The sequence below is a fragment of the Mauremys reevesii genome, linkage group 5 (genome assembly GCF_016161935.1).
Source record: "Mauremys reevesii isolate NIE-2019 linkage group 5, ASM1616193v1, whole genome shotgun sequence".
Classification (NCBI taxonomy): domain Eukaryota; kingdom Metazoa; phylum Chordata; order Testudines; family Geoemydidae; genus Mauremys; species Mauremys reevesii.
In genome coordinates this window covers 60,526,215-60,550,956 of record NC_052627.1, presented here as the reverse complement: position 1 = coordinate 60,550,956, position 24,742 = coordinate 60,526,215, and the positions used below count along the sequence as shown (strand labels likewise).

The 24,742-nt window shown below is 40.6% G+C and overlaps 1 protein-coding gene across 2 annotated transcripts in view; it reads left to right on the top strand.

Moving 5' to 3' along the window:
• PLRG1 (pleiotropic regulator 1) overlaps positions 1–20,564 on the top strand; it is a 29,450-nt gene extending 8,886 nt beyond the window's left edge. For both annotated transcript variants that reach the window (XM_039541629.1, XM_039541630.1), the window contains exons 6-15: positions 2,935–3,025; positions 3,276–3,377; positions 8,493–8,585; positions 9,409–9,558; positions 9,648–9,749; positions 10,538–10,640; positions 12,110–12,218; positions 13,981–14,120; positions 16,200–16,393; positions 17,615–20,564. In XM_039541629.1, coding sequence (XP_039397563.1) covers positions 2,935–3,025; positions 3,276–3,377; positions 8,493–8,585; positions 9,409–9,558; positions 9,648–9,749; positions 10,538–10,640; positions 12,110–12,218; positions 13,981–14,120; positions 16,200–16,393; positions 17,615–17,674 — 1,144 coding nt within the window. In that variant the 3' untranslated portion in view covers positions 17,675–20,564. The remainder of the gene's footprint in view (positions 1–2,934; positions 3,026–3,275; positions 3,378–8,492; positions 8,586–9,408; positions 9,559–9,647; positions 9,750–10,537; positions 10,641–12,109; positions 12,219–13,980; positions 14,121–16,199; positions 16,394–17,614) is intronic.
• Positions 20,565–24,742: the final 4,178 nt, after the last annotated feature.

Genomic DNA, 24,742 nt, shown 5'->3' with positions numbered 1-24,742 from the left:
CTGGTTGGGAAAACACTAATGTAGAAGGCAGTCTTTTGGTCTTAACTCTGACCTAATTTTTTTTTGCTTGAAGTAATTGATTACATATCTGTCAAAATGCCCTCTTTTTCTGCAATCTATGAGTTTTAATCCAGCGCTGTAAGCAGTGTTGTTCTTTTAATATACATGATTCTATGTCTGATTTGTAATTTCTCTCTCTTTTGGCCCCAGTTCCCATGCAGATTCACAATCATTTATATATTCTCTGTCCTGTACATCTCTAATCATAGTATTTGTTGAGTGTAAATAATAATCTTATTTACAGTTTTATTGTTTGTCTTCACACATTATTGAACTTCCACACAATAGCTAATAACAATGTAGGATACCCTACCTCAAGCAAAATAGTTCTGTTTTTCATTGCTGGTATCTATTAACTTTTCATTGGACTTAATTGTTCATAAGGACAACTTCTTTCTTGATATGCTGTACAGAAATACTTGATAACTTTCGATCTACCTTCCAGCAATCAAAGCATGTGATAGTCAGACCTGGGCTTCACAGTTAGTATATCTTTAAAGGGATACTTTCCACTCAAAATCACACCTTCCTGGAGTTTTTTTTTTTTAACCTATTGTTGGTAAAAGTTGTTAAGTGCTGAAGGCTGGAATGTTGTTGTTATGGTAACACTATCCGGGGGGTGGGGCTGCTTGACTGTTACAAGTGCTTAGTGCCGTGGTCCCCAAACTGGGATGTGCCCCCAGGGGGTTGCAGTGGAACATTCCAGGGAAGAGCACACTGGGGCCGGCTCCAGCCCCACCAGGGGACGGGGTGGGAGCACCACGCTTCCAATCCCACTCCACCCCCTGCTCTGCCTGCAGTCTGCCCTCCTTCCCTCTTCGCTCCCAGACCAGCTCCACCTCTGTCCCCGGCTCCCCTATCCCCAGTTCCGCCTCCAGCTCTGCCTTCCTCCCAAGTTCAGCTGCTGAGGAAGCCTTGGCTGTCCAGTAATGGAGGGGAGCGTGGACAGATTCTGTTAATGGTAAAGGAGGGGCATGACTGGAAAAGTTTGTGCACCACTGGCTTCATGCTTCTATTTGTGGAGTTCTAGTGTTGTTAGCATCAGCAGAGAATGCAGCCTGCTAATTCAGCAGACCTTGATGTTACTCATAAGATAGACCACAAGCTCAGTTCAGTACTGAAGGTGCTCAGCGAGTTTATTGTCTATGAAGCATGGTCCTAGACCCCATAGGAGCTACAGGTACACTAACGCATGTATGCCTGTGAAAATGGACCGGCTCAGATAGCAGCTGGAGTCTCTGCTGTCCCCTAAGCTGGACAAAGGTGCCCTTCCTATGACTTCTCCTTTTGTTCGTTGACAACAAGTTATATTATTACACTCCCAACATGGTTAGTTACCACCCTTACCCTTGTATCTGCTAGTTCGAATTAAACATCCTTTTCCATTATTCTGTCCTCCCATCCTTATCTTACGAGCGATCAGTGTGTTCCTGTACCATCTCTTAAGAATGTGTTTATGTAGCTACTTGAGAACTCTGGGTGTTCTTGTACCATACTCTTCAGTCAGGAATGTGCTTACTTGGTTAGCCAATATCTAGTGTGTTGTTATTTTGCCAAGCTTACTCGAGTTCACAGCATTTGGTTCACACTGCCTAGAGCTCTAGCAAGGCCTACAAAAGTAATATCTGAGATTAATACAACAGAAAGGGTGGGTGGAAGGGTGTGTGGAATTTCCCTGTTAATTCAGTCTGTTTACTTTGTTTGACAGCACTATGTATATCACCGGTTTTGGCTGTTAGTTTGTAGTTTTTTTCCCACACAGTACCAGAGGAAAGAACATGTTGTTGTTTTTTTTTTAAAAAAAGGTTGTTTTAGGTTCTACACTGGCCTTATGAGTCTTCCTGACAATTTTTTTTGCTTTTCCATCACATTTCCCTTTAAAAAACCTTTTTTTTAATGTTGTAGATTCCAAGTGATCATTTACCTTAATTTCATTACTGACACTAAATAAGAAAATTGGCTGGCTGGTGGCTGCACTATGAACTAGCACCAGATAGCTAGAGCTGGGGAAATTATTTTGGATCTCTTGTTCTCTGGCATGGAATGAAATCTCTGAAACTGGAACTTAGGAGATAATGGCTAATGTTTATTACAGTAGTGCCTCCTGGTGTCAGATTACTCTGTCAGCATTGGTTTTTGGGGGGGAAACAGTGCAGGTCTTGTGCAAAATAATGTTTGGGGCCTCTTTATGCGACTTCCACTCCTGCCTTGCAAAACCCCTTATGCTATCGTTGTTCCTCTTCTCATCACCAGTTTGTAAGAATCCACATTGTAATTCTCTCAACTGGCTTCAAACCAGATGTTAGATGTATGGCAAGTCCAAGCTGAGCAGAGATCTGCAAAGAAAAGAAGATTCTTCAATAAAAATATTTTGAATGCTTTACAGATTTTAATTTAACTTTTGAGTAAGGCATATTAGAATAGAGTAGAAACATAGAACTGGAAAGGACCTCGAGAGAGGTCATCTAGTCCAGTCCTCTGCACTCAAGGCAGGACTAATTATTATCTAGACCACTCCTTCAGGTGTTTGTCCAACCTGCTCTTAAAAATCCCCAATGATGGAGATTCCACAACCTCCCTAGACAATTTATTCCAGTGCTTAACCACCCTAACAGTTAGGAAGTTTTTCCTAATATCCAAACTAAACAGTCCTTGCTGCAATTTAAGCCCGTTGCTTCTTACCCTATCCTCGGAGGTTAAGAACAACATTTTTCTCCCTCCTCCTTGTAACAACCTTTTGTGTACTTGAAAACTGTTATCATGTCCCCTCTCAGTCTTCTCTTCTCCAGACTAAACAAACCCAATTTTTTCAGTCTTCCCTTACTATTTTAAAGTGCTTCTTATTCATTGTTCAGAACTTTTTTCTCTATCCAGGTTAGAGGCAAATCGTACTGCTGCTGGTGTGGGTGATATTTACAGACATGCCGGGATTCCGGAGCGTGCACAGCCTCCTGGTTTGTCCATGGTGAGATTCTTATAATACATAACACTTCTAATATTGATGATGTAATCTTTTACCTAGTTGGGTTCAGATTCTGCAGTTAGCTCCATGCATCATCCTATGCAGTCATCTTGATGGAAAGAGGCTGAACAAAATGTGAGGCCTTGAGAGGAGAGAGCATCCTCAAGGCTTTGAAAGGGGTGCAAGAAACTCCAGAGTTGAGTGGAGAGTGTTTGTCATAGAATGTAATCGTAACCTTCTGTTCAATTTATAGGCTCTGATGGAAGCAGGCGGGAACAAAAATTCTGCGTTGATTGCAAAGAAAGCTCCAACAATGCCCAAGCCTCAATGGCATCCACCATGGAAACTGTACAGAGTAAGTTGGAAACATGCAACAAAATAAAAAGGAGTATTAAATTTTCTATAGATATACCCAAGTCCATATTTTAAAATTTTACTTATCTTACCCCAAAAAGGAATTAGACAGTCAATGTAAAAATCAAGCCTCTGTCTGAAATGTGAATGTACCTCCTCCCTATTCTAGGTATCACCTGAAAAGAGAAATTAGGATAAACTATTTGAGGGGTTTTTCCATTTTGTTTACATTTGGCAGCATATTGTTTATAATTACTCATTTTCCCCCTCTTGTTTTTGGGGGGTCTTTCACTTTAACAGTGAATGAAAAGAAGAGAGAGAGAGAGAAAGAAACTTAGTGACTCCTGGACAGATAAAATACCTGTGTGACCGGATTACCAGGGGAGCCAGCCAAGGTCTCTCTCAATTAGGGTGAACTGCAAAGAATGGGGCAGACAACCCCATAGCTGTTGGCTATTTTAATACTTAGATTTACCAAGTCAGTACTAAACAGGATCTGTTACACCTTATGGTCACTCAGAAGTCCAAACCACAGTTCCCTTAAAGTAACCCAGCTTCAGGCCTCCACCTAGTTACCCAAGTCAAATATGATTAAGATTAATGAAAATCTTATTCATCATATAAAATAAAAGGTTCTACCAATCCCAAAAGATTGGACACATTAACTTCCAGATTAATGAATATTCCAGATCTTACCCAAATACATGCTTATAGCCAATTCTTATTAACTAAACTAAAATGTATTAGAAAAGAGTGAGTATAGGTTAAAAGATCAGTATACATACAGACATGAGTCCAATTCTTGAGGTTCAGATACATAGCAGAGATGGGTTTCAGAGTGGTAGCCGTCTTAGGCTATATCAGCAAAAACAACAAGGAGTCCTTGTGGCACCTTAGAGACTAAGGGTAGGTCTATACTCACCGTCCGGGTCAACGCGGTGAGTTCGACTTCTCGGAGTTCGAACTATCGCATCTAATCAAGACGCGATAGTTCGAACTCTCCACGCGCTCCGGTCGACTCCGGAACTCCACCACCGCGAATGGCGGTGGCGGAGTCGACCTTGGAGCCGCGGAGTTCGACCCCGCCGCGTCTGGACGGGTAAGTCAGTCGAACTAGGGTACTTCGAGTTCAGCTACGCTATTCGTGTAGCTGAACTTGCGTACCCTAGTTCGCCCCCCACCCTTAGTGTAGACCAGGCCTAAGTAATTTATTTGGGCATAAGCTTTTCGTGGGCTAGAACCCACGAAAGCTTATGCTCAAATAAATTTGTTAATCTCTAAGGTGCCACAAGGACTCCTCGCTATAGCAGAGATGGTGAGCTTTGGAGTTGCAAAGAGTTGTTTTAAAATTTAGTCCATAGGTTATAGTCCAATGTCCAATATCATATTCAGGGTGTTTCCAGCTGAACTGAGACCTCAATCTTGCGACTCAAACTTCCCCTGATGAAGTTTAAACAGAACTGAGATAAAAGGGATTGGGACCCAAGGATCTTTTATACAATTTCAAGCCTTCTTTGACATGGCGGAGTCTCTCAGGGAACAATATGTAATTAGGACGACTTTGAAGTAGGTTCATCCGAGGTACTTAGTTATACAAATTAACATAAGGCAATTGCCTGTTCCTCCACCATTCACAGGTGATTTGCTATACATTTCAAAGAGAGATGAATACAGTGATATCCCGTGTTTACAGTTCATTTAAATGCTAGGATGTTCTTTTGATATCTGAGTTACCAGAATACAGCATAGACAGGGACTGTTGATTACATTGTTGACCGATACCCATATATGTAAATGCACAAAAACAGAAACATTATTTCCACATGTACCTTAAGTGTTGAATTTGAGTAATTTATCTTGCAGGATGTTTAACCCTTTCTGGTCATATGTCACAACCTGAAACTACTTTAACTTATTTTTTAAAATGGACTAGATTGCAAATAGGCAACCCTGCAATTGCTGCTCTAACAGTGTTAACAGATCATAATGAAATAAAAGCATTAATATAATTTTTAAATACAAACACTATTGGAGAATTTTTCAATAAATCTGACCAGTTTTACCTAACATGAATACTGTCTGAACACTATTGAATTATCACTTCATTTAGAACTGCTTGACCTGTATGTGCTTGAGCTCAATCTAAATGTTACATTAATGTTAATTGTTGTCTTAATTTTATTCTCTCAGATGATACCTTGGTGATAATTGAGAAATACTAATTGATATCTGAATACCTTGTGAAATGAGTATATGGGAAAATAAGCATGAAGGGGAAAATTCTAAAGGTATATGGTAGAAAAAACAAATTGAAAACAATGAAACCCTCCCATTAGATATACACATTACTTGAAGGAAAAGTTTACATACTATTAGGTTTCAGAGTAGCAGCCATGTTAGTCTGTATCTGCAAAAAGAACAGGAGTCCTTGTGGCACCTGAGAGACTAACAAATTTATTTGAGCATAAGCTTTCATGGGCTACAGCCCACTTCATCGGATGCATGTAGTGGAAAATACAGTAGGTAGATTATATACACAAGAGAACATGAAACAATGGGTGTTACCATACACACTGTAAGGAGAGTGATCAGTTAAGGTGAACTATTACCAGCAGGAGAGAAAAAACTGTTTGTAGTGGTAATGAAAATGGCCCATTTCCAGCAACTGACAAGGAGATGTAAGGAAGGGGGAGAATAAGCATGGGGAAATAGTTTTATTTTGTGTATTGGCCCATCCACTCCCATTCTTTATTCAAGCCCAGTTTGATGGTGTCCAATTTGCAGATTAATTCCAATTCAGCAGTCTGTCGTTTACACAAAGTAAAAATATTTCCCCATGCTTATTCTCTCCCCCTGCACCTCCACCAGCTTTCCACTGGTGGTCTCCAGCTGCTTTAAGGCCACTTTGAACCATCAGGTCTTAGGACTTGACCACTGGTCTCTGGTCCACTATCTATTATATAATATATGCTCTATAGCTATATAGGAGTAACATCTGCAAGAAACAATTACATAATTCAATGAGAAATGTTTTCTTTAGAAGACATGGCCTAAAGCTGTGGTTATGGAAATGCAAATAAAGAGAGCCTTTCAGTTATTTTTTTTCCTTCATGTTCATATAGCCTGTAATTTTACTGATTTTTTTTTTTAAACTGATTTTTAATGCTACTGTAATGTCCTTGATTGATTACCCTGGAAACTGAAGTTCCTGCTATTTATAGAACAGGTAGCACCTGGGCAAGGATAATGTCATTTTGTCTCACCCGACAACTTAGAGAGAGAACCTTAAGGAAGGCGTATCACAGTCTACTTGCTGTGCTCTGCTGCTAGCTATCCTAGGGATTAGCTCTGCCAGTGGGTGCGCCCACTTCCGGTGGTACCGCTTCTGCTGTCGTCTCCACTTGCAGACCAATGTCACTCCAGGAACCCCAGCATCTTCTTCATGAGTTGGCCCTCCGGCCATGGGTGGTATTGGTGGTTGGGATGGATATCACTGTCCATAGTCCACCACTTCCCCAGTGGCAAATGGGGTGGACCCAGGCCCTCTCACTACTCCAGGTCCCAACCCAGGGACCTTGTAGATAAAGAAGCAGCCTCCTGTTGCACTATCTTCTCGCTGTCCTGCTACAATTCCCTGGGTCACTTCCCCATGGCCTTGATACCTTCTTCAGATTTGCCTTGGGGCCTTCAGCTGTCCAGTCGCAGCAGCCAGCCAGGAGCTCCTTCTTGCTCCCCAGTCCCTGCCAGCAGTACTCCAGCGCTCTCAGGCTGCTAGGGAGACAGTCCTTACTTCTGACTGTCCCTGCAGCTCCTTTTATGTAAGCTTGCTGGGCCCTGATTGGCTGCTCCTTGCAGCCTCCCTAGGCTGCTTGTAAGACTCACCTCCACTTCTCCTCTCTAGGGTAGGGTATGGTTAATCCCTTCCACACCTGCATGGGGTGGACACCCCATCACACACCCTTCCTCTCAAGCCTGCAGCCCTCAGGGTGGGGTATGGATACCTTTGGCCCTGTAGCTACCTAACTTGAGCCTTCAGATCATCCTTCACTTTTTCTGTTTCCCTCAACTGGAGGCACACATTTTTCTGGTCTTCCATAACATACTTGAGCCGTTAGCTTTGGAACATTGTCTCCTTCTGCTGTTTGCAAGGCCTTCTCAGCAGCTGCCAGTTTCTCCTGAAGCTCCTTTATTTGCCCTGCAGGGTCCTTCAACACCCCCTTCATTCAGGGTCGGTGTCCCCACAGTAGCCTGCTGTGCCACTGTGTACTCCATCTCTTTCTGCCTACTGTCACTTCTCCTTGAGCTCCTAGCTGCCCACTGACTGACTCTGTCCCTACAGATCCTTTTATGTGAGCCCATTGGAGCTCGATTGGCTACTCCTTGCAGCTATTGGCCATTGGCTGTTTCCCTTGTAGCCTCTATAGGCTCCGTAAAGGACTCATTTCCACTCTAGGACAGAGCACAGTTAATCCCTTCCCCACCTGTGTGGGTGGATACACCCCATCACAAACAGGATGGTAATTCATTCTCAGTTTATCAACTCATTAATTGGTGCATCAACCCAACAAGGTTGGTGATGGATTGTATTTTTTTTAATGTGGACACACCTATCTGGGGAGAACTGGACTGAAATTGCCAGATTTACTTCCCAACTATGATGGTCAGTCAGCTGATGATAACCTCTTTCTGTAAATGTTGTTGAATGAGTACTGGCAGTTCATGTACAACTGTATGGGGATATAGAAGAGAGGCAGCCAAGACATGGTCCTTGCCTGAGGAATCTAAATGGTGATCTACAATCATTTCTGACCTGATACACATTTGTATCAGTGACTTATAGGTGAAGGTTTCTTTCCCACTACAAATCCCTGTGCTATCCAGTTTCTCATATTTTGACACTTAAGTGTCCATTCTTCTTCTTCTGAAAATATTGCTTCTTTTTCAGTCAATATTTAACTTTATTTTGCAAGTCGAATTTTAGATCTCCAATTTTATTGTGAAGCATTGTATTTCTTGGGCTAATATTGATGGAAATTCAGAAGTAGAGTTAACAATAATTATGTCAACAAATGTACATTTATTTTGATTCAGAAGGCTTTTATTACTATTTCTAAAGGTTATCAGTGGACACCTGGGTTGGGTGAGATGTATTGCAGTTGAACCAGGAAATCAGTGGTTTGTTACTGGCTCTGCTGACAGAACTATAAAGGTAAGGAATGGAGGGAAGAATTGGCGAATTATGGTCCCAGTTTAACTTTACTTTTTCACTTGCTTCTTAAATGTTTCCAGCTGTTCGAAATGATTTCTTGTCTGTCATGCACAGAACAGTCAGCTATAAAACACATTTTCTTTCACTATCCGGCCACTCATCTTCTGGAGGATTACTTTCTTTGTGAGATCTGATTTAAAAAGTTAGGATTAGCGTTAATATTGACACCTATAGACCATTGATACTCAGAGCTCTGTGATTCGGGAGCCAAATTAGCGATCATCATTACCCAACAGAGCCACTGCATGTGAATTCGTTTCATTATATATATATTGTGTGTGTATATAAATAATTTATATACATTCTCAGCAAAATACTGACTAAATATTATTTTATCAACTACAATTGGTTAATAACAGTAAAAGTATCATAATTGGTTGCTTAAGTGTTCATGTCGCGTTCCCTGTCACTACCCGACTGGGCCAGGGAAGCCAATGATCCAACCAGTGGACCAAATTCGATGATGGATCTTGGTCATGTGCCGGCTGAGGCATGTTGCACATATACTAAGAAGAATAATTAAATTACACAGTGTTTTAATATTGTATACGTCAAAGAGCCATAGGAGATGCATTAAAGAGCCTTTTGTGGCTCATGAGCCTCAGTCTGAGTATCACCGCTCTAGATCCTATGATGCTGAGATAAGTCTATATGCTAACTTAGTTCTTAAACCTTAATTATGCATGATAGATTTGCCTAGGATATAACTATATAATACTTTGATATCTGGTTAACTTACAAATATTTATATATATCAATACAGATCTGGGACCTTGCTAGTGGCAAATTAAAATTGTCTTTGACGGGGCACATTAGTACTGTACGAGGGGTGATAGTAAGTGGAAGAAGTCCATACCTCTTCTCTTGTGGAGAAGATAAACAGGTGAAGTGCTGGGATCTCGAATATAATAAGGTAAGTTTAGATATCTTTGGTCAAGGCACAATGAATGAAAGATTGCCCTTTTAAATATCCAGTTAACTAAAGTCTATTTATCCATCTAGGTTATTAGGCATTATCACGGTCACCTAAGTGCAGTCTATGGTTTGGACTTGCACCCGACAATAGATGTTCTGGTAACGTGTAGCAGAGATTCAACTGCACGAGTAAGTAGAACAGTGAGATTTAACTTTGTTACATGTCCACTTTTATAATTAAAAAACCTGTAAACATACAAAAATTAAAACATAAATAGGCAACTTGTATTATCTACATTAACATTTACCAAAAGGTATGGCATTTTTGTACCTTCATTTATTGCATTAAGTCCCTGCCTGAGTGAAAACCGCAAGTTGAAGGTCAACACATTTGGGCTCTGACAGTCCAATGAATGAGCAAAATTCCAGTATTGAGAGCTCTCCACCAAGAGCACTCTGCCTCTAGTTTCCAGACATTTAAATCTAGGAACTATTAACTCTTGAGCTCCTCTGCTAATTTCAAGTCCTGCAATGGCTCATGGAGAGAGGGATTGTTTTGGTAATCAGGATCCAAATCATGTTGGCCTTTTATAGATTAAAATTGAAGCTTTGAGTTGTGCTCAAAAGTGTATAGAGGGCTAGTGGATTCTTATATATTACTTACACCTTAGGCCACTAATAAAGATTTAGACAGTTAAGAACCTTTAGTCATTAAAGTTTCTTTGGCTGAGAGAGTAGTACAGCTTTATGGTGACTGGCTTTAAATAAAGTTGTCCTTATTCCTTAGAATACATTGAATGGCAGCTTTTCCATGTTTTTTCTCCAGTTTGCACAGTTCTCTGATGAATTTATAAGTCAAAAGTATGGTAGTTTCATTTGTCAGGATTGTGACATGTAATCCATGCAATCAATGATGGGACCTAAAAAATGATTAATATACGTTGTCTTGACTAATTGAATTTACTGTGCTCTCATAGATTTGGGATGTGAGGACAAAAGCCAGCGTGCATACATTAGCGGGACACACAAATGCAGTAGCAACAGTGAAGTGTCAAGCTGCAGAACCACAGATTATTACAGGTATGGTATGTGTTGTTTCCCAGATTGAATTACTCAAAACCAGCTAACTGTGCATGTAACTAGTCTGTATAAGCACACGTTCATATCACTGTCACCTTCATTGATTAATGTTTGTGCCGTGCTCTGGTCTGTTTGGAGCTAATGTAATACAAATAATAGTACAAAAGAACTGCAACATTAATGCAAAAATAAGGTTATGTGTTTAAGTACAAGTGAGGTAATGCAGAAGTAACGTTCTGACAGTAACACTGCACATATACAGTATTTCCAATTCCAATACTGGAATTTTTTAACTAGTAATAGCAACAAAGAATCCTGTGGCACCTTATAGACTAACAGACGTTCTGCAGCATGAGCTTTCGTGGGTGAATACCCACTTCTTCAGATGCAAGACATGTGCAAGACTGTTAGTCTATAACCTCTGATACTTAACTAGTAATGTGCCTAATTATATGTAGTATGCATTATTCAATTAAAACTTTATTTCCTGCATTTCCGGACTCTTCTTGTGCTTAAATATTCTTAACTTTTTTTTCATTTAATATGTAAAATGATGTTTGAGTGGTTCTTTTCATGTCAATGTCCGTGAAATCACTCAAGGGGAAGAGTCAATGTAAGTGTAAATAATAAGAGGAACTACATACAAAATTAAAGGGAAGAATTTCAGATTGTACAGTTAAGTGTAAAAATTATGGTGTCAACCCCAGTATATCAAAAGCCATGTATGGTAAAAATTCAACTTAGTTGCATGATGACAACTTGCATTCCTTTTAGTTTCAAACTAGATAAAATAATCTTCATTCCTACTCTTAAACATTTATAATGTTGATGTAGACTGTTAAAAGCCAATATGTTTTACTTCAGAGGTGGTTGTATATCAGTAGTTACTAAAGATCACTGTTTCTAATTAGTATTGAGTCCTGTGGCACCTTATAGACTAACAGACATATTGGAGCGTGAGCTTTCGTGGGTGAATACCCACTTCGTCGGATGCATGTAGTGGAAATTTCCAGGGGCACATGAAGTTGATGGATTTCCATTCCATACGGCTAGATGCAGTGCCTTGCATGGTGTCAAGTATCAGAGGGGTAGCCGTGTTAGTCTGGATCTGTAAAAGCAGCAAAGAGTCCTGTGGCACATTATAGACTAACAGACGTATTGGGAGCATGCCCTTGGAAATTTCCACTACATGCATCCAACGAAGTGGGTATTCACCCACTAAAGCTCATGCTCCAATACGTCTGTTAGTCTATAAGGTGCCACAAGACTCTTTGCTGCTTTTACAGATCCAGACTAACACGGCTACCCCTCTGATTCTAGTTAGTATGTTTTTCAAGCACTTTTAGGATGAAAGGTCTTGTTTTAATTTATTAGCAACTTCTGTATATCAAATTTGGTTTTCCAAACAAAAGTTGGTAATGTTTATAGTATATATCATTTTTGTCTTTTTTTTTTTTTTTAAATCACAGGAAGCCATGATACCACAATACGACTGTGGGACTTAGTGGCAGGAAAAACTCGTGTCACATTGACAAATCACAAGAAATCTGTAAGAGCAGTTGTATTGCATCCAAGACAGTAAGTTTTCCTTGTTCCTTTAGCCCTTCACAGTTTGTAACGTGACAGGAGAAGCAAGCTAACATTAGATATCTTGTAGAACATTAGTTTTATATGTACCACCCAGCCTAGCAAATAGTTCAAAAATATGTACTCAACAGGAAACGATTGCAATTAAGGTATCTGAGAAGCAGTTGTTGTTAACACCGATTCAACTCCACTGGGGTTAGCATTGTTGTGGAGCTCTAGTGTAGATTCTTAAGCACCAGCGTTAGATGATACTGTACTTACAACCAGTGGCACTAGGACTCCCAATATTGATGGAGCTGAATCTTTCTTACAAGAAAATGGGAAGGTTTTACATATTTTCTTTGGTACGCAAACTCTGAGTTGAGAGTAGTTAATACCATGGTGATGGGCTGTAAGGTTTAGTATCCTGTCTCTGCATTTGCCAGTATCAGATGCTTCTAAGGCAGGTGCAAAAAAAGCCCTGTAGTAGGTAGTGATGGAATAATCTGCCCATTAGAAAATTTCTTCCTAATCTCCCTCAGTTAGAAGTGGCTTACGAATTGAAGCATAATTCCAATAAAGATTCCTAGGATACCTACCTTATTAATGATCTAGAAAAGGATGACACATGATTATGATATGGCTGCATCTGATTCCTTTTAATTTCAGTCTCCTGATTACAAAACTTCAGAATCTGCGTGAGGTGAATTGGTTCCAGTTCAGCTCCAGTACTGAACATTTTACAGAGCCACCTCTCTGTTACCATTCTTAGCAGTCTGAGCAGAGAAACTAAAGATGTCTTGAACACAGAGACTGAACTACCCTCTCACACGTAGAGAGCTTATGTTTGTTTGTGTCTTGAGGGATAGAAAACTTTCATCAAAGGCCTTGTCAGTTGCGCACTTTTCACAAACTCTAAATTTACTGAATCTATCCTATCCTTTATTTGGATTAATTGACCAGTAACCCCTGTTCTGAACTGCTTTTGAGGATGTCTGATTAAAAATATTCTAAGATGCTTTTAAACTTTGCTGCCCAGATCAAATATGTGAAGACTCATTTGAAATGAGGGAATTAAGTTATTTAAGGGTGAGTCAGCTATTCATACAAATTAGCGTTTGGAAGTTAACTGTTTCTCTGTAGAGGTGCCTTACGCATTGTTGCATAGATTTAGAATGACCATCTTGGCAGTTTTTCTTGGTCTTTAATATTCTCAACAAGGAAATCTGAAAAAGTGTTCTTATCCAGTAATGTGTGATATCTTTTGAAAATGTTGTGTCTGTTGCATGAGTATTGCCAAAATAAAAATGCAAGCCAGTTTAAATTTGGGACACTGTAAAAGCTAATATTCATGTGTTCTTATTGAGAATTACTATTTCTTTGAAACTTTTATTATCTTCATTACACCATTAATGCATACCTGAAAACAAAACAAACAAACAATACCTTCCATAAGGTTGTGTGGTTATGTAATCAAATTAATAAAATGAAAAACAAATGTAATGAAACATAGCAGAATTACATAACTAACATTTGCATTATAAGAAAGTAATGTATATAAATAAAGTAATGTGTATATAAATATAAAAGGTTGTTTTTGTAAACTGGCTATTTTGGAAAAATGGTAATTTAGTGATAAAGTAATTTTGGAAATAACATTCAGCATCTGCCATGTAGCTTTAGGAGTGATGTGCCACACTGAAATGAATTATTAATAAAATGATATGATGTAATAATTTTTTAACTTTCCTTTACTGTGCTAATCTTATTCCAGTTATACATTTGCATCTGGTTCTCCAGATAACATTAAACAGTGGAAATTCCCAGATGGAAACTTCATTCAAAACCTTTCTGGTCATAATGCTATTATCAATACATTGGCTGTGAATTCCGATGGAGTGTTGGTATCAGGAGGTAAATTTAAACATCTTGATTTTTTTAATATGTGTATGCATTTAAGCTTAAATCCTTAGCCAAAGATGCAGCTTAAGTAGGCGGGCTAAGTAGCCCCTGGAGAGCAAGAAGAGGAGTCCCTGTCCTCTCTCTCACTCTCCACTTGCTGCTGTGGAGTGGCTGCAGAGTCACTCTGTGGACCCTACTGTACTCTTGAGCCTGAAGCAGCCATTGCCTTTTTAACATGTTGCCTATAGGTGTGGGTTGGATTGGGCAAATCTATATAGCAGTAAATCTCCCTGGCCTACTTCTGCCTCACTCCTACCCACTTGATGCATGGTGTAGTGCACATGGAGCAGAGGTCTGCAAACACAAGGTGCATGCATCCCTGCGAAGCCCACCAGATTCTAACCCCTCACTTCATATGCAGCAGAAGAGCATTGGTTCTGTTTCCTGAAAGCCCTTTGCATATCTTTAATATCATGGTGATAATGAAAGCTGGATAGACAGTATTTGCCCCTTAATGAATACACTACAATCTACTTGGCTCAGCCTCATGTATCAAAGTTTGTCTTACTCAATATATAGATGTATGCATACATTTTTAAATTGAAGAAAGTAAACACATTGCTGTGTTAAAATTCCGCTATTTGTTTCTCCATACCTTGAATCCATCTACCTTCTTTGGAAATTTTACAAATGGTGTATATTATTTAATTAAATGCTGAATACTTCCTACCTAAATCTTACTAGTTAATTTATTAGAACGTTGATTAGCTCAAGTACTGTAGTGTAAATAATTTTGATGAAAATACATACTATCAAAGCTATACATTTGTGTGTGTGTGTATATATATTTAGTCATGTCTATTTATTGACAAAAATAAGTAATCAGGGTAGCTCCTAGAGGTCCCAACTGAAATCAGGGCCCCGTTCTGCAAGGTACAGTACAAACATAGTGAGAGGGTAGCGTATGACTTTATACAGCTAACAGTCTAAATAGATGAGACAGGCAAAGGGTGGGCTAAGGGAAGTATTATCTTCTGTTTGCAGACAGAGAACTGAATGTTGTCTTGCCCAGGATCACATAGGGAGCCAGAAGCGAAGTAGGAAATAAATTCAGATCTGCAGCGTCCCAGTCCAGTGCCTTAACTACAAGGCCAACTTTCTTTTCACTTCTTTTTACTCCTGCTAGCACTAAAGAACCAGCACAGCTATGGGAGAGTGAACTGAGATTCTATTCTAGTTTATGCAGTACTCACAGAATTATTAACTAAGTTACAATTGCAGGGTTAAAATTCTGCCTTTGGTTTCACTTGGGCAAACCTGTTGTACACTTGCCACAACTTCATCCTTAAAGGAAGGAAAGCTGCATTTTCTGGCTCAGGCATGATTCTGTGAACTAAATTCTACTCTTGGTTGCAAGTGTACAACTTCAAAGAAACTGATGCTGAAATAAGATACGTTAATGTTTAAAGTCTTACTTTAGAAAATACTTTTCCTGAAATGTCTGGATTCCATATTTGGCTGGCATTGATGAGCAAATTAACCTCTGGTTTGACTAGGTGACACATTTATCATAACTGAAACATTGCTTTGATAATGGGTCTTTCCAAATGTGGGTCTCTGATCTGTGGAACTACCCTTAAACTGATGCTACTGGCAGTGATATTGGCTCTAGTTTAATCTGAAAGACCTTCTATAAACTTTAAACTTCTGCAAGGTCATAAATCCTGTAGAGTTTCTAATTCATTCATAATTGAATATAGAAATACCATCCTATTTGTAATGCCATATGCTACCAAGTGGGGAATTGGAGTTCAAGATTCCAGCACCATCTATCTGTTCCCAGACAGACTAGGGAAAACTTAGATGAACTCCAGAGCGAGTTGCATCCCTCCCTCTTCATCGGGAAGGGAACAAGGAAGCCAAAAGGAAATGGGGGACCCATTAAGGTGCAATAAACTACTCTAATTGAGTGTTTTAGCTAACCAGTTCAAACCAGTGGATTTCATCATGCATTAGTCAGAAGTTTAGAGTGCTGTTCTTACAGGGTGACAGAAATGGATTGCTTGAAATACTGATTTTTCTCTTTTTCAGCTGATAATGGCACTATGCATCTTTGGGACTGGAGAACTGGGTATAATTTCCAGAGAGTACATGCAGCTGTACAGCCTGGTTCTTTGGACAGTGAATCAGGAATATTTGCTTGTGCATTTGACCAGTCGGAAAGCAGATTGCTCACTGCTGAAGCTGATAAAACCATAAAAGTGTACAGAGAAGATGATACTGCGGTATGCTGAAGTGTCTTAATTGCATTTTCTTGAAGTCCACAGTTTCAAGACAAAATTAATATAAAGCATTAAATTAACAGTCAGGTTTTCTGCAGAACTGTTTAATTCAGGTTAAGGTTGCAACATTTATATTCAAGAGGAAAATAGTAGTGTCTAATAATATGTGGACCGTGGCTAGCTTCTGCACTAGTGATTACCTGTTAAGTGTAGTATAGCAAACCTATCTAAAGGAACTATCTAAAGGTATAGCAAACCTATCTATTCAAATAGAGAACTCCCCTTGTGATGCAATCTGGGGATATCTCATTACAAAAAGAGTGTGCATTGCAAATTGAGGCCAATGTAGTGGTGTGCCTCGTAATCTTCAAGACAAAGATGCAGTTTAAAATGGGTGTATTAATAATCTTTATGTGATTCCTATAGAATAGTTATAAGGCAAGCAGACAAGAATCTAGTGTAGACAGCTTATTTTTGAAATACTACACTTTGTTAAAAACTGAGTACATCAAGGAATGGGATCAGTTACTGTATAGTCACTATATAATAAGTGTGTGTAATACATGGATTCTAATAATAATTTTTGGACTTTCTGGTCCAGTAGGCACTACTATAATACAAATAATAATAGATATGAATAGGGTTATATAATGTTACTTTGCACTTACATAGTGCCATCCATCTGAGGATTTTAAGAGTGCTTCACAAATAGAGAATTAGCACCTCCATATCTCTTGGAGGTAGCTGTTTTCCCCACTTAGGGGGGAAATGAGGCACAGGGTTTAAAGAACTTGCCCACGGTCACGTAGCATATCAGTAGCAGAACTGAGCAGAGCCCAGCTCTGCTGGCTCCCAGTCCTGTGCCCTGATCCCCAGAACATTGTTCTAAACCTGTCATTGGCCTCTCATGATCTTGTTCTCCCACCCAAAAAATTCACAAAAACGTGATTCGTCCAGGACTTCCAATGGTGGGAGAGGGAGGAGGAACAAAGTTAACGAGTATATAACAAAGTAACTGAGCATTCTTAAGTAAAATTCTAACTAAAGCAAATACATAAACTGTTCAATATTATAAATATATGAATGTAGTATACCTATGAAATTTATAGTATATAATGTATAACCGATCTTTAAACCATAAACTAATTATAGCTTAGTTTACAGTTAAAAATAATTTTACTACAATTTCAGTCTTTATTTTTTGTTACTTTTTTCCCCCCCCAGACTGAAGAAACTCATCCTGTCAGCTGGAAACCAGAAATTATCAAGAGAAAGCGATTTTAATGAGGCAACATCTGCATAGTTATGCTTTCATTTTGTTTTGGCTTTCCTGAGAGCGTTATGTTCTGTATAGAACTGCAGAGCAGGAACTCAACTAAAGTCATTGCTGTTTCACCTTGTTTTACAATAAATTTTGTTTCTATTCGGGCTTTTTTTTGTTTTTGTTTGGGGTTTTTTTGGAATAATAATAATCCCAGGAAACCAGCTGCAGCTGTTAACTATTTGACTTTGTTGAGCATGTATAGTTCATGAATAGGATAGACGTGCAGGTGGTAATTTTATTATATATTCATTGTGTGCAAGAGCTCTGAAGGTATTTTGTTGAGCCAGTTTTTCTGGAAGACTCTCTTGTTTTGTCTCCAAGAACTAATGACAAGTTCGTGGAGTCAAACATTCTACAGGATCTTTTTTTTAGAGAATGAACTTTTTAGATTTTTAGAGCGGTATTGTTTACCCCTTATTACTGTTAAATTACTCTGTCACTGAATAATAAAACCATCAATGAGGAGGCAAGACTGTATGACAATTATGAGCTTTGCTTCATGAATGTGAGCCACTGAGCATTGCCAGAGATTATACTATTTGGTGAAACTGAGTTTAAAGTCAATTATTTTTTTTCCCATTAGAAAAAACTTTTACCTTGTACCTAAAATTTGGGTAGTAAGGTGTGAAAGTAAAATCTGTTTGGACCTTTACAATGAATATTTTATAGTTATATTTGAAAGCGTCATTGTCAAGATGTTCAGGACCCAAATGACTTTTCTTGTTTAATTATATTTTGTCTTTATCAATTATCAAAATCATACATGAATCATCTTATAAAACTTTTTTAAACTTTTAGTTTCTTTTGGTGCTAAAACTCTTCTGAATTAGATTTGGAGACTGTAAATCATATCTTAATGTTATAGCTTACCACTGCATTATTGAGACATTTGTAATATTTGAAAAATAACTTAGTATTCATGAAAGGTGATGAATTAGTAACCCTAGAAAGGCAAGTCTTTCATCTGTTTACAGAACATGCAAGTGATGGGCAGCAGAAGTGCAAGCAAATTTGTATTATTTTGTCAGTGAGCTCAGTCCTGTTCTGAAATAATTTCACATAGGGGAGAAAGTATTTGTAATTGACCCTCACCTTGGCCTCAATCCTTGGTTTTCCAGATGATACTGTTAACAAGGACAGTTGTGATGGTGGTTTTCATATTGTGAATATGTACCTGTCCATTAAGAACTTTGCTATGGCCACTAGTTGGATATTAACAACTTCTAGTTGCTGCCAACCTGGCTTTGATATTCAAAGCTGTGAACTATTGGTGGGAGAACTGCCAGTTCCCGGAGCCCTCTGTTTCAGAGAACTTTTAGTTTTGGGTCTTTTGTAATGCAAGTATGTATGTTAACATTGTAAGAATAGTTAAACATTATTTAATGCCGTCTAAAAGATTTTAGAAGAAACACAGACTAGTATACGTCCTTTGTTGAATACTATATTTAAAAATAATAGACTGGATAGTGTCCTTTTAAAACAGTTCATGCAGCTTAAAACAGTTGCAGTTTGGTTTAAGACTATTACCTAAAGTGTTATGTCCACAATGTTTTAAACATATAATTGCAATGATTTTGTTCAGTTGCTATACATCAAGTTTTATTGCCTTTCAGGTCAAGATACTTCAAGGTATGAAATAAAAAAAAGTTGGGAGAGATAAGTAGCATTTTCACAATTCTTCAAAAGAAGACATGTTTAAAAGCAAAAAATCTGAAATACTGTCAATATTACATTTTGGGTTACAGCTGCTTTGAAAATAAATGAACATCTAACTTTTAAAGGGATGCTTCTAACTCTAATCTTTTGAAATTTGTCTAATTTTTTAAAAAAATGCAACTTTTGATAGAACATCCTGAATCTTAAAAACAAAAGAAGTCTCACCCTCTTTTTCCTGTCTTCCCCTTTCTGCACACACCTTGCCTGCAGCCTCTTTTCTGTGCTGTTTGTTTTGTTGCTGTTACTGGTAAACACTCCTTGCAGAGCTTGGGGAAGGGTGTGCATGTGAACTCCCCTCAGAGCAGTCCCTGAGCAGTCGTTTCATGCTAGTATGTAGTGAGGAAATACATTATACCATCAACAAATCATAAATTTGATTATACAGATAATTTGGGTCCTTGTAAAATATATTTGTCAGTGTATTAATATGTAAAAAGATTACATACAGGTAACTTTTTTAAACATTTTCATTATTTAAAAATACTTCAAATGGAATCCTGACTTAAAAAGTTAAGTAATCAGCAAAGATTCAGATGCATGTTGCTGTTGGTCAAAATTACTAACAATCAGGGTAGTAGGTGCCAAACAATTTAAGTCGATATTATTTCATGAGTACTGAAGTGGCACTCTCAAGAACAGCTGTCAGCCATTGTAACTTCAGTTATATGGAAAATGTGTTGTATTCTTGTGTATTGTATTTCTGTAAATTTATTATGACCACAAACTCTTTTGCATCCCTGAAATTCACAAGTTTGGCATCGTGTTGCAAAATGTTCAGGTTGGAAACAAAGCCCTCTTTAGGGAAAAGGAGTAGGGAGAAATAATTTTTCCCAAGAAAATCTTAGATTACTGTTGAAACACCTTAGTCTCCTTTATCAGGATACATACATTTGAAGTGGAAAAAGTGAAAAATTAGAGACTTGGGCTCATGACTCTTGCCTGTCCTTCTGGGTTAGCTCCTTCTTCCTTCCCTTAGCAGCTTCTGCCATTGCACTGCTGTACTACTTTGTGAAGATGGATGAATAATCCACTGCAGAACCTGTGCTTCTCATGTGCAGTTTGGCAGGACACCGGTGTCACGGTGAGGCAGCACCAAAGATTTAGGGTCATAATCTCTTTGCAGCAGTGCATGTACATAGTTCTCATTAACACACATGGATTTGGTTTGCAAATTAAAAGATGTGTAGTCACTACTGTTCAGCTTTATAGTTTTCCTTTCTGGTTCTGTAGTACACTGTCCTAGTACTAACTCAGCTCTCCTTGCTTATCATTTTGACCTGAGTGTTAAATTTCTTACTAGCAGTTTCATTTTTTCTATTAGTAAATTATCATTACACCTGATTTATTTCTAATTAATTAGCTATAATACACCGAGTGCAGATTAATTCATTTTTAAATGTTCCTCTATTGAAAGGTTAGTTTAATAAGTAGCTATAGACAATTGTGATGTTCCTCCCTATAGATGTACAGTGAGCATCTTAGTCTTTTCTTGTACATCTAAATAAATCATAAGATAATGGGGCAATGCAAAAGAATAAGGCTTATAGCTTAACTTCCATGTTTCTGGAAAGTATCATGCTACAATTTGTTACAGTACTTTTGGACTGGAATCTAATCTGATACATGGATAATTATTGCCAAGTATCTTGTAAAATCCATTAGTGTGTGTGTGTGTGGTAAAACCATGCCCATTTTTACTCTCAAAAGTTTGTTTTGCCTTTTACTATACGTAATTACAGAAAAGTAAGAGAAACTGTTTCTGATTGTAACATAATTGCAAAATTGAGTAATTGGTAAGGGTGATTTTTATAATCTTATGCTGTACAGTAAAGCATACAGTGTAAATTAAAGAGCACTAGGAAGTTGTCATTAGATGGCAGTGTAAAGGCTGGGGAAAAAGATTATGTATTTTGCCTGATACAGCATACATAAATGAGTCTTCAATAATCCCTTTTTTTTTTTTTGGTCCAGTTCCTCTAGAAATAAAATTGCTATGCCTAACTTTTAAGTGACAGCAATTTAATAACCAATAAAATTTTAAATAAAAAATAATGGTTAGTCATTTTTTCATATTCAGTTTGTTCTTCTGTTATGATAACACAACAAAACAAGTGATGTCAGTGAGTGAAGGTAAGTCGAGATAAAACAATGGGTAGCATAACTTAGTATGTTCTGGTTCTTCTTCGAGTGATTGATCGTGCCCATTCCAAGCAGGTGTGTGTGTGCCGTGTGATGCAAGCTGGAAGATTTTCTCTTAGCAGCGTCCATAGGGTCGGCCTGGGCACCCCCTGGAGTGGCGCCTCCATGGCACCCAATATAGGGGCCTGCCGACCCTCCACCCCCTCAGTTCTTTCTTACCGCCGGTGATGGCTGGCTGGAACTTTGCTGTGCTCTTGCAGTAAGCCTAGCAGTGTCTCAGTTCGTGTATATAGTTCTGATTCTCATAGTTTCATAGTTAATGTTAGTTGTAAGTTAGTTAGCCATTGGGGGGCTCCCCTCCCTCAACTCAACCCCTCTCCTGGGGCATGCCTGGGTCCCCAGGGTTTAAACTCTGTGCGGTCTGCGGGAAGTTTATGCCCAAGAGTGACCTGTGCTCTTCCTGCTTGAGGTGCCTCGGAGAGAGCCACCAGAGAGATCGGTGCCCTGTCTGCAGGGGATTCCATCCCAGGACTCAAGGACAGTGAGCAGAGACTTAGAGTTCTCCTGATGCAGGTAGCCCTGCGGCCACACACGGATCCTGAACCCGCCGACCTGATGCCTAGCACCTTGTCTTTGGTGCACAGCACTCCGGCACTGCTAGCAAGAGAGGAGGCCCAGCCAAAGGACTCCAGGCCCCGGCACCGGAGAGACTCGGGGCATAGGAAGCTGGCCTCCATGCGGCACTGTTTGCCATCCCCGGTGCCCATAAAAAAGAAGAGACCAGTGAGGGGCCAGTTGCCCAATCAGGATCTTAAAAGGCCAGCAACGTCCACAAGTGTGGTGGGACAAGCTGCGCCACTGGCACCTCCCACCCAAGGTCGTGCTGATTCCTGCTCCAGTTGGGGTCCAATCAAGTCAGAACCGGTCCAGGTCGCCGGACCATTGCAAGGAAATGTGCCTCCCATCGACACCGGAGATGTTCGAGGCAGCTTCGGACCTGATGAGCCTGCCGGTGCCGGCATCCCCGCGCACGAGGGAAGAGCCACCAGTAACTGCCTGATCCCGGTCCAATCAAGGGTCAAACTGACCATGATGGCGCCACAGTCCCCGCCTCGCTCCATTTCGGCATTGCCGGCGCAGAGGGAAGTGCCTCCTTGCCCCCCCTTATGGCACCGCTCACTGGTGATGGTACTGTTTCCCCCCCCCCCCCTTGGTCTTCATACTCGGAGACCACAGAGTTGGAACAGGAATCCTATTGCTGCAGTAGATCAAGGAGCCGGAGGTCAGCTTCACAGAGAAGTCAGCAACCTTACCTGGCGCCGTGGCAGCAACAGCATTGGCAGCTGCCTTCCCAGTGGCCGTTCTGGACTCCCTGGGTTTATCAGTCCCGGGGGCAGGTGCACGGTCCACGCTCCAGGTCCGCGTCGGTCTCTGTGACATCAGTAGCTCCGGTGCAATTACCTCTACCAGCAGCACCGCTGTCTGAGAGGGGGGTGCCACCTATTCAACAGGATCCAGCACCACCTCGTCAGACACCGGCACCAGTGGGGGCTATGTCTGCGTCGCCACAGGCACTGCCCAGCACGCCTTGTTGTTCGGCGTCAACCCTGGTACTGATTGTGGTGCCGCCCCCTCCATCTGCACCGGCCATGCAACCTGAGTACCGTGTGCCACGGGACCCTGCAGGAGCTGAGGGTTGCGAGAAAGGTCATCTGCCTGCAACTTCCTTCTCTTCCTCAACTGATGAAGCGATGGCGAGAACTTCGGCATGGGCTCTGGAAGACAACCGGGTGCTTCAGCAACTACTCAGACGAACTACTCCATCATTCCCTCCATGGATCAAGGAGACTGGTATGCCACTCTTGACTTAAAAAACACATACTTCCATATCACGATAATTCCTCAATACAGACCTTACTTCAGATTTGTGGTGGGCGACACCCATTTTCAGTTTGCAGTCCTGCCGTTCGGTCTGTCGATGGCCCCAAGGATCTTCACAAAGTGCATGGCAGTTGTCGCAGCTTTCCTGCGTGAGCACCAAATTCAGGTGTTTCCCTACCTCGACGACTGGCTCATCAAGGGCCGCTCCAAGGTACAGGTGGAGGCTCAGGTGGTTTTTATCAGAGCTTCCTTGAGCTCAGCCTCCTGCTAAACGAGGCCAAGTCTACCCTGTGCTCTGTCCAGTGGATAGAGTTCATGGGGCAGTTCTGGACTTGACTCAAGCCAGAGCATACCTCCCAGAGTCCAAGTTCCGGTCCATGTTCGACATCATTCTTGGTCTCAGGTGTTTTCCAACTACTACAGCAAGGAACTGCCTGAAGTTTCTGGGGCACATGGCTGTAAGCACCTATGTGGTGAGTCACACCGGGCTCAGACTGCGCCTGCTTCAGTCCCAGCTGGCGACTATGTACAGACCAACCAGCGATTTGCTGGACTCCATGGTGACGCTGCCCTGGGTGGTGCTAGACTCCCTCCGGTGGTGGCTCGACCCGCGGGAGGTTTGTGCAGGAGTACCCTTTGCCAGCCCTCCCTATCCTTAGTAACTGATGATTCAGACCTGGGGTAGGGGGCTCACCTAGGGGATCTCAGGACCCAGGGCCTTTGGTCCTCAGAGGACCTCACCTTGAACATCAACGTCAGGGAGCTGCAGGCGGTGCGTCTTGCCTGCCAGACTTTCAGGTCCTGCTTGGCAGGCAGGTGTGTCGCGGTTCTCACGGACAATACCTCAGCGATGTTCTATATCAACAAACGGGGAAGCCTATGCCAGGAAGCCCTGGCGCTATGGCACTTTTGTGTAGAACATGCAATTCACCTGATGGTGTCTTACCTTCCGGAGGTGCAGAACAGCCTAGCAGATGCCTTCAGTTGATCGTTTCACGGTCATGAGTGGTCTCAGTGCCAGGATGTGGTACATTCACTCTTCCATCTCTGGGGCTCTCCCCAGATAGGCCTGTTCGCCACGTGGGACAACAGGAAGTGTCCACGGTTCTGCTCCCTCATGGGGAGCAGCCTGGGGTCACTCGCGGATGCCTTCCTCCTCTAGTGGGTGAGTGGCCTGCTTTACGTTTTACGATCCCGATGGTCCACCAGGTACTCCTCAAGATTCGCAGGGATCATGCTCAAGTCATACTGATAGCACTGGCGTGGCCACGCCAGCATTGGTTCATGTCACT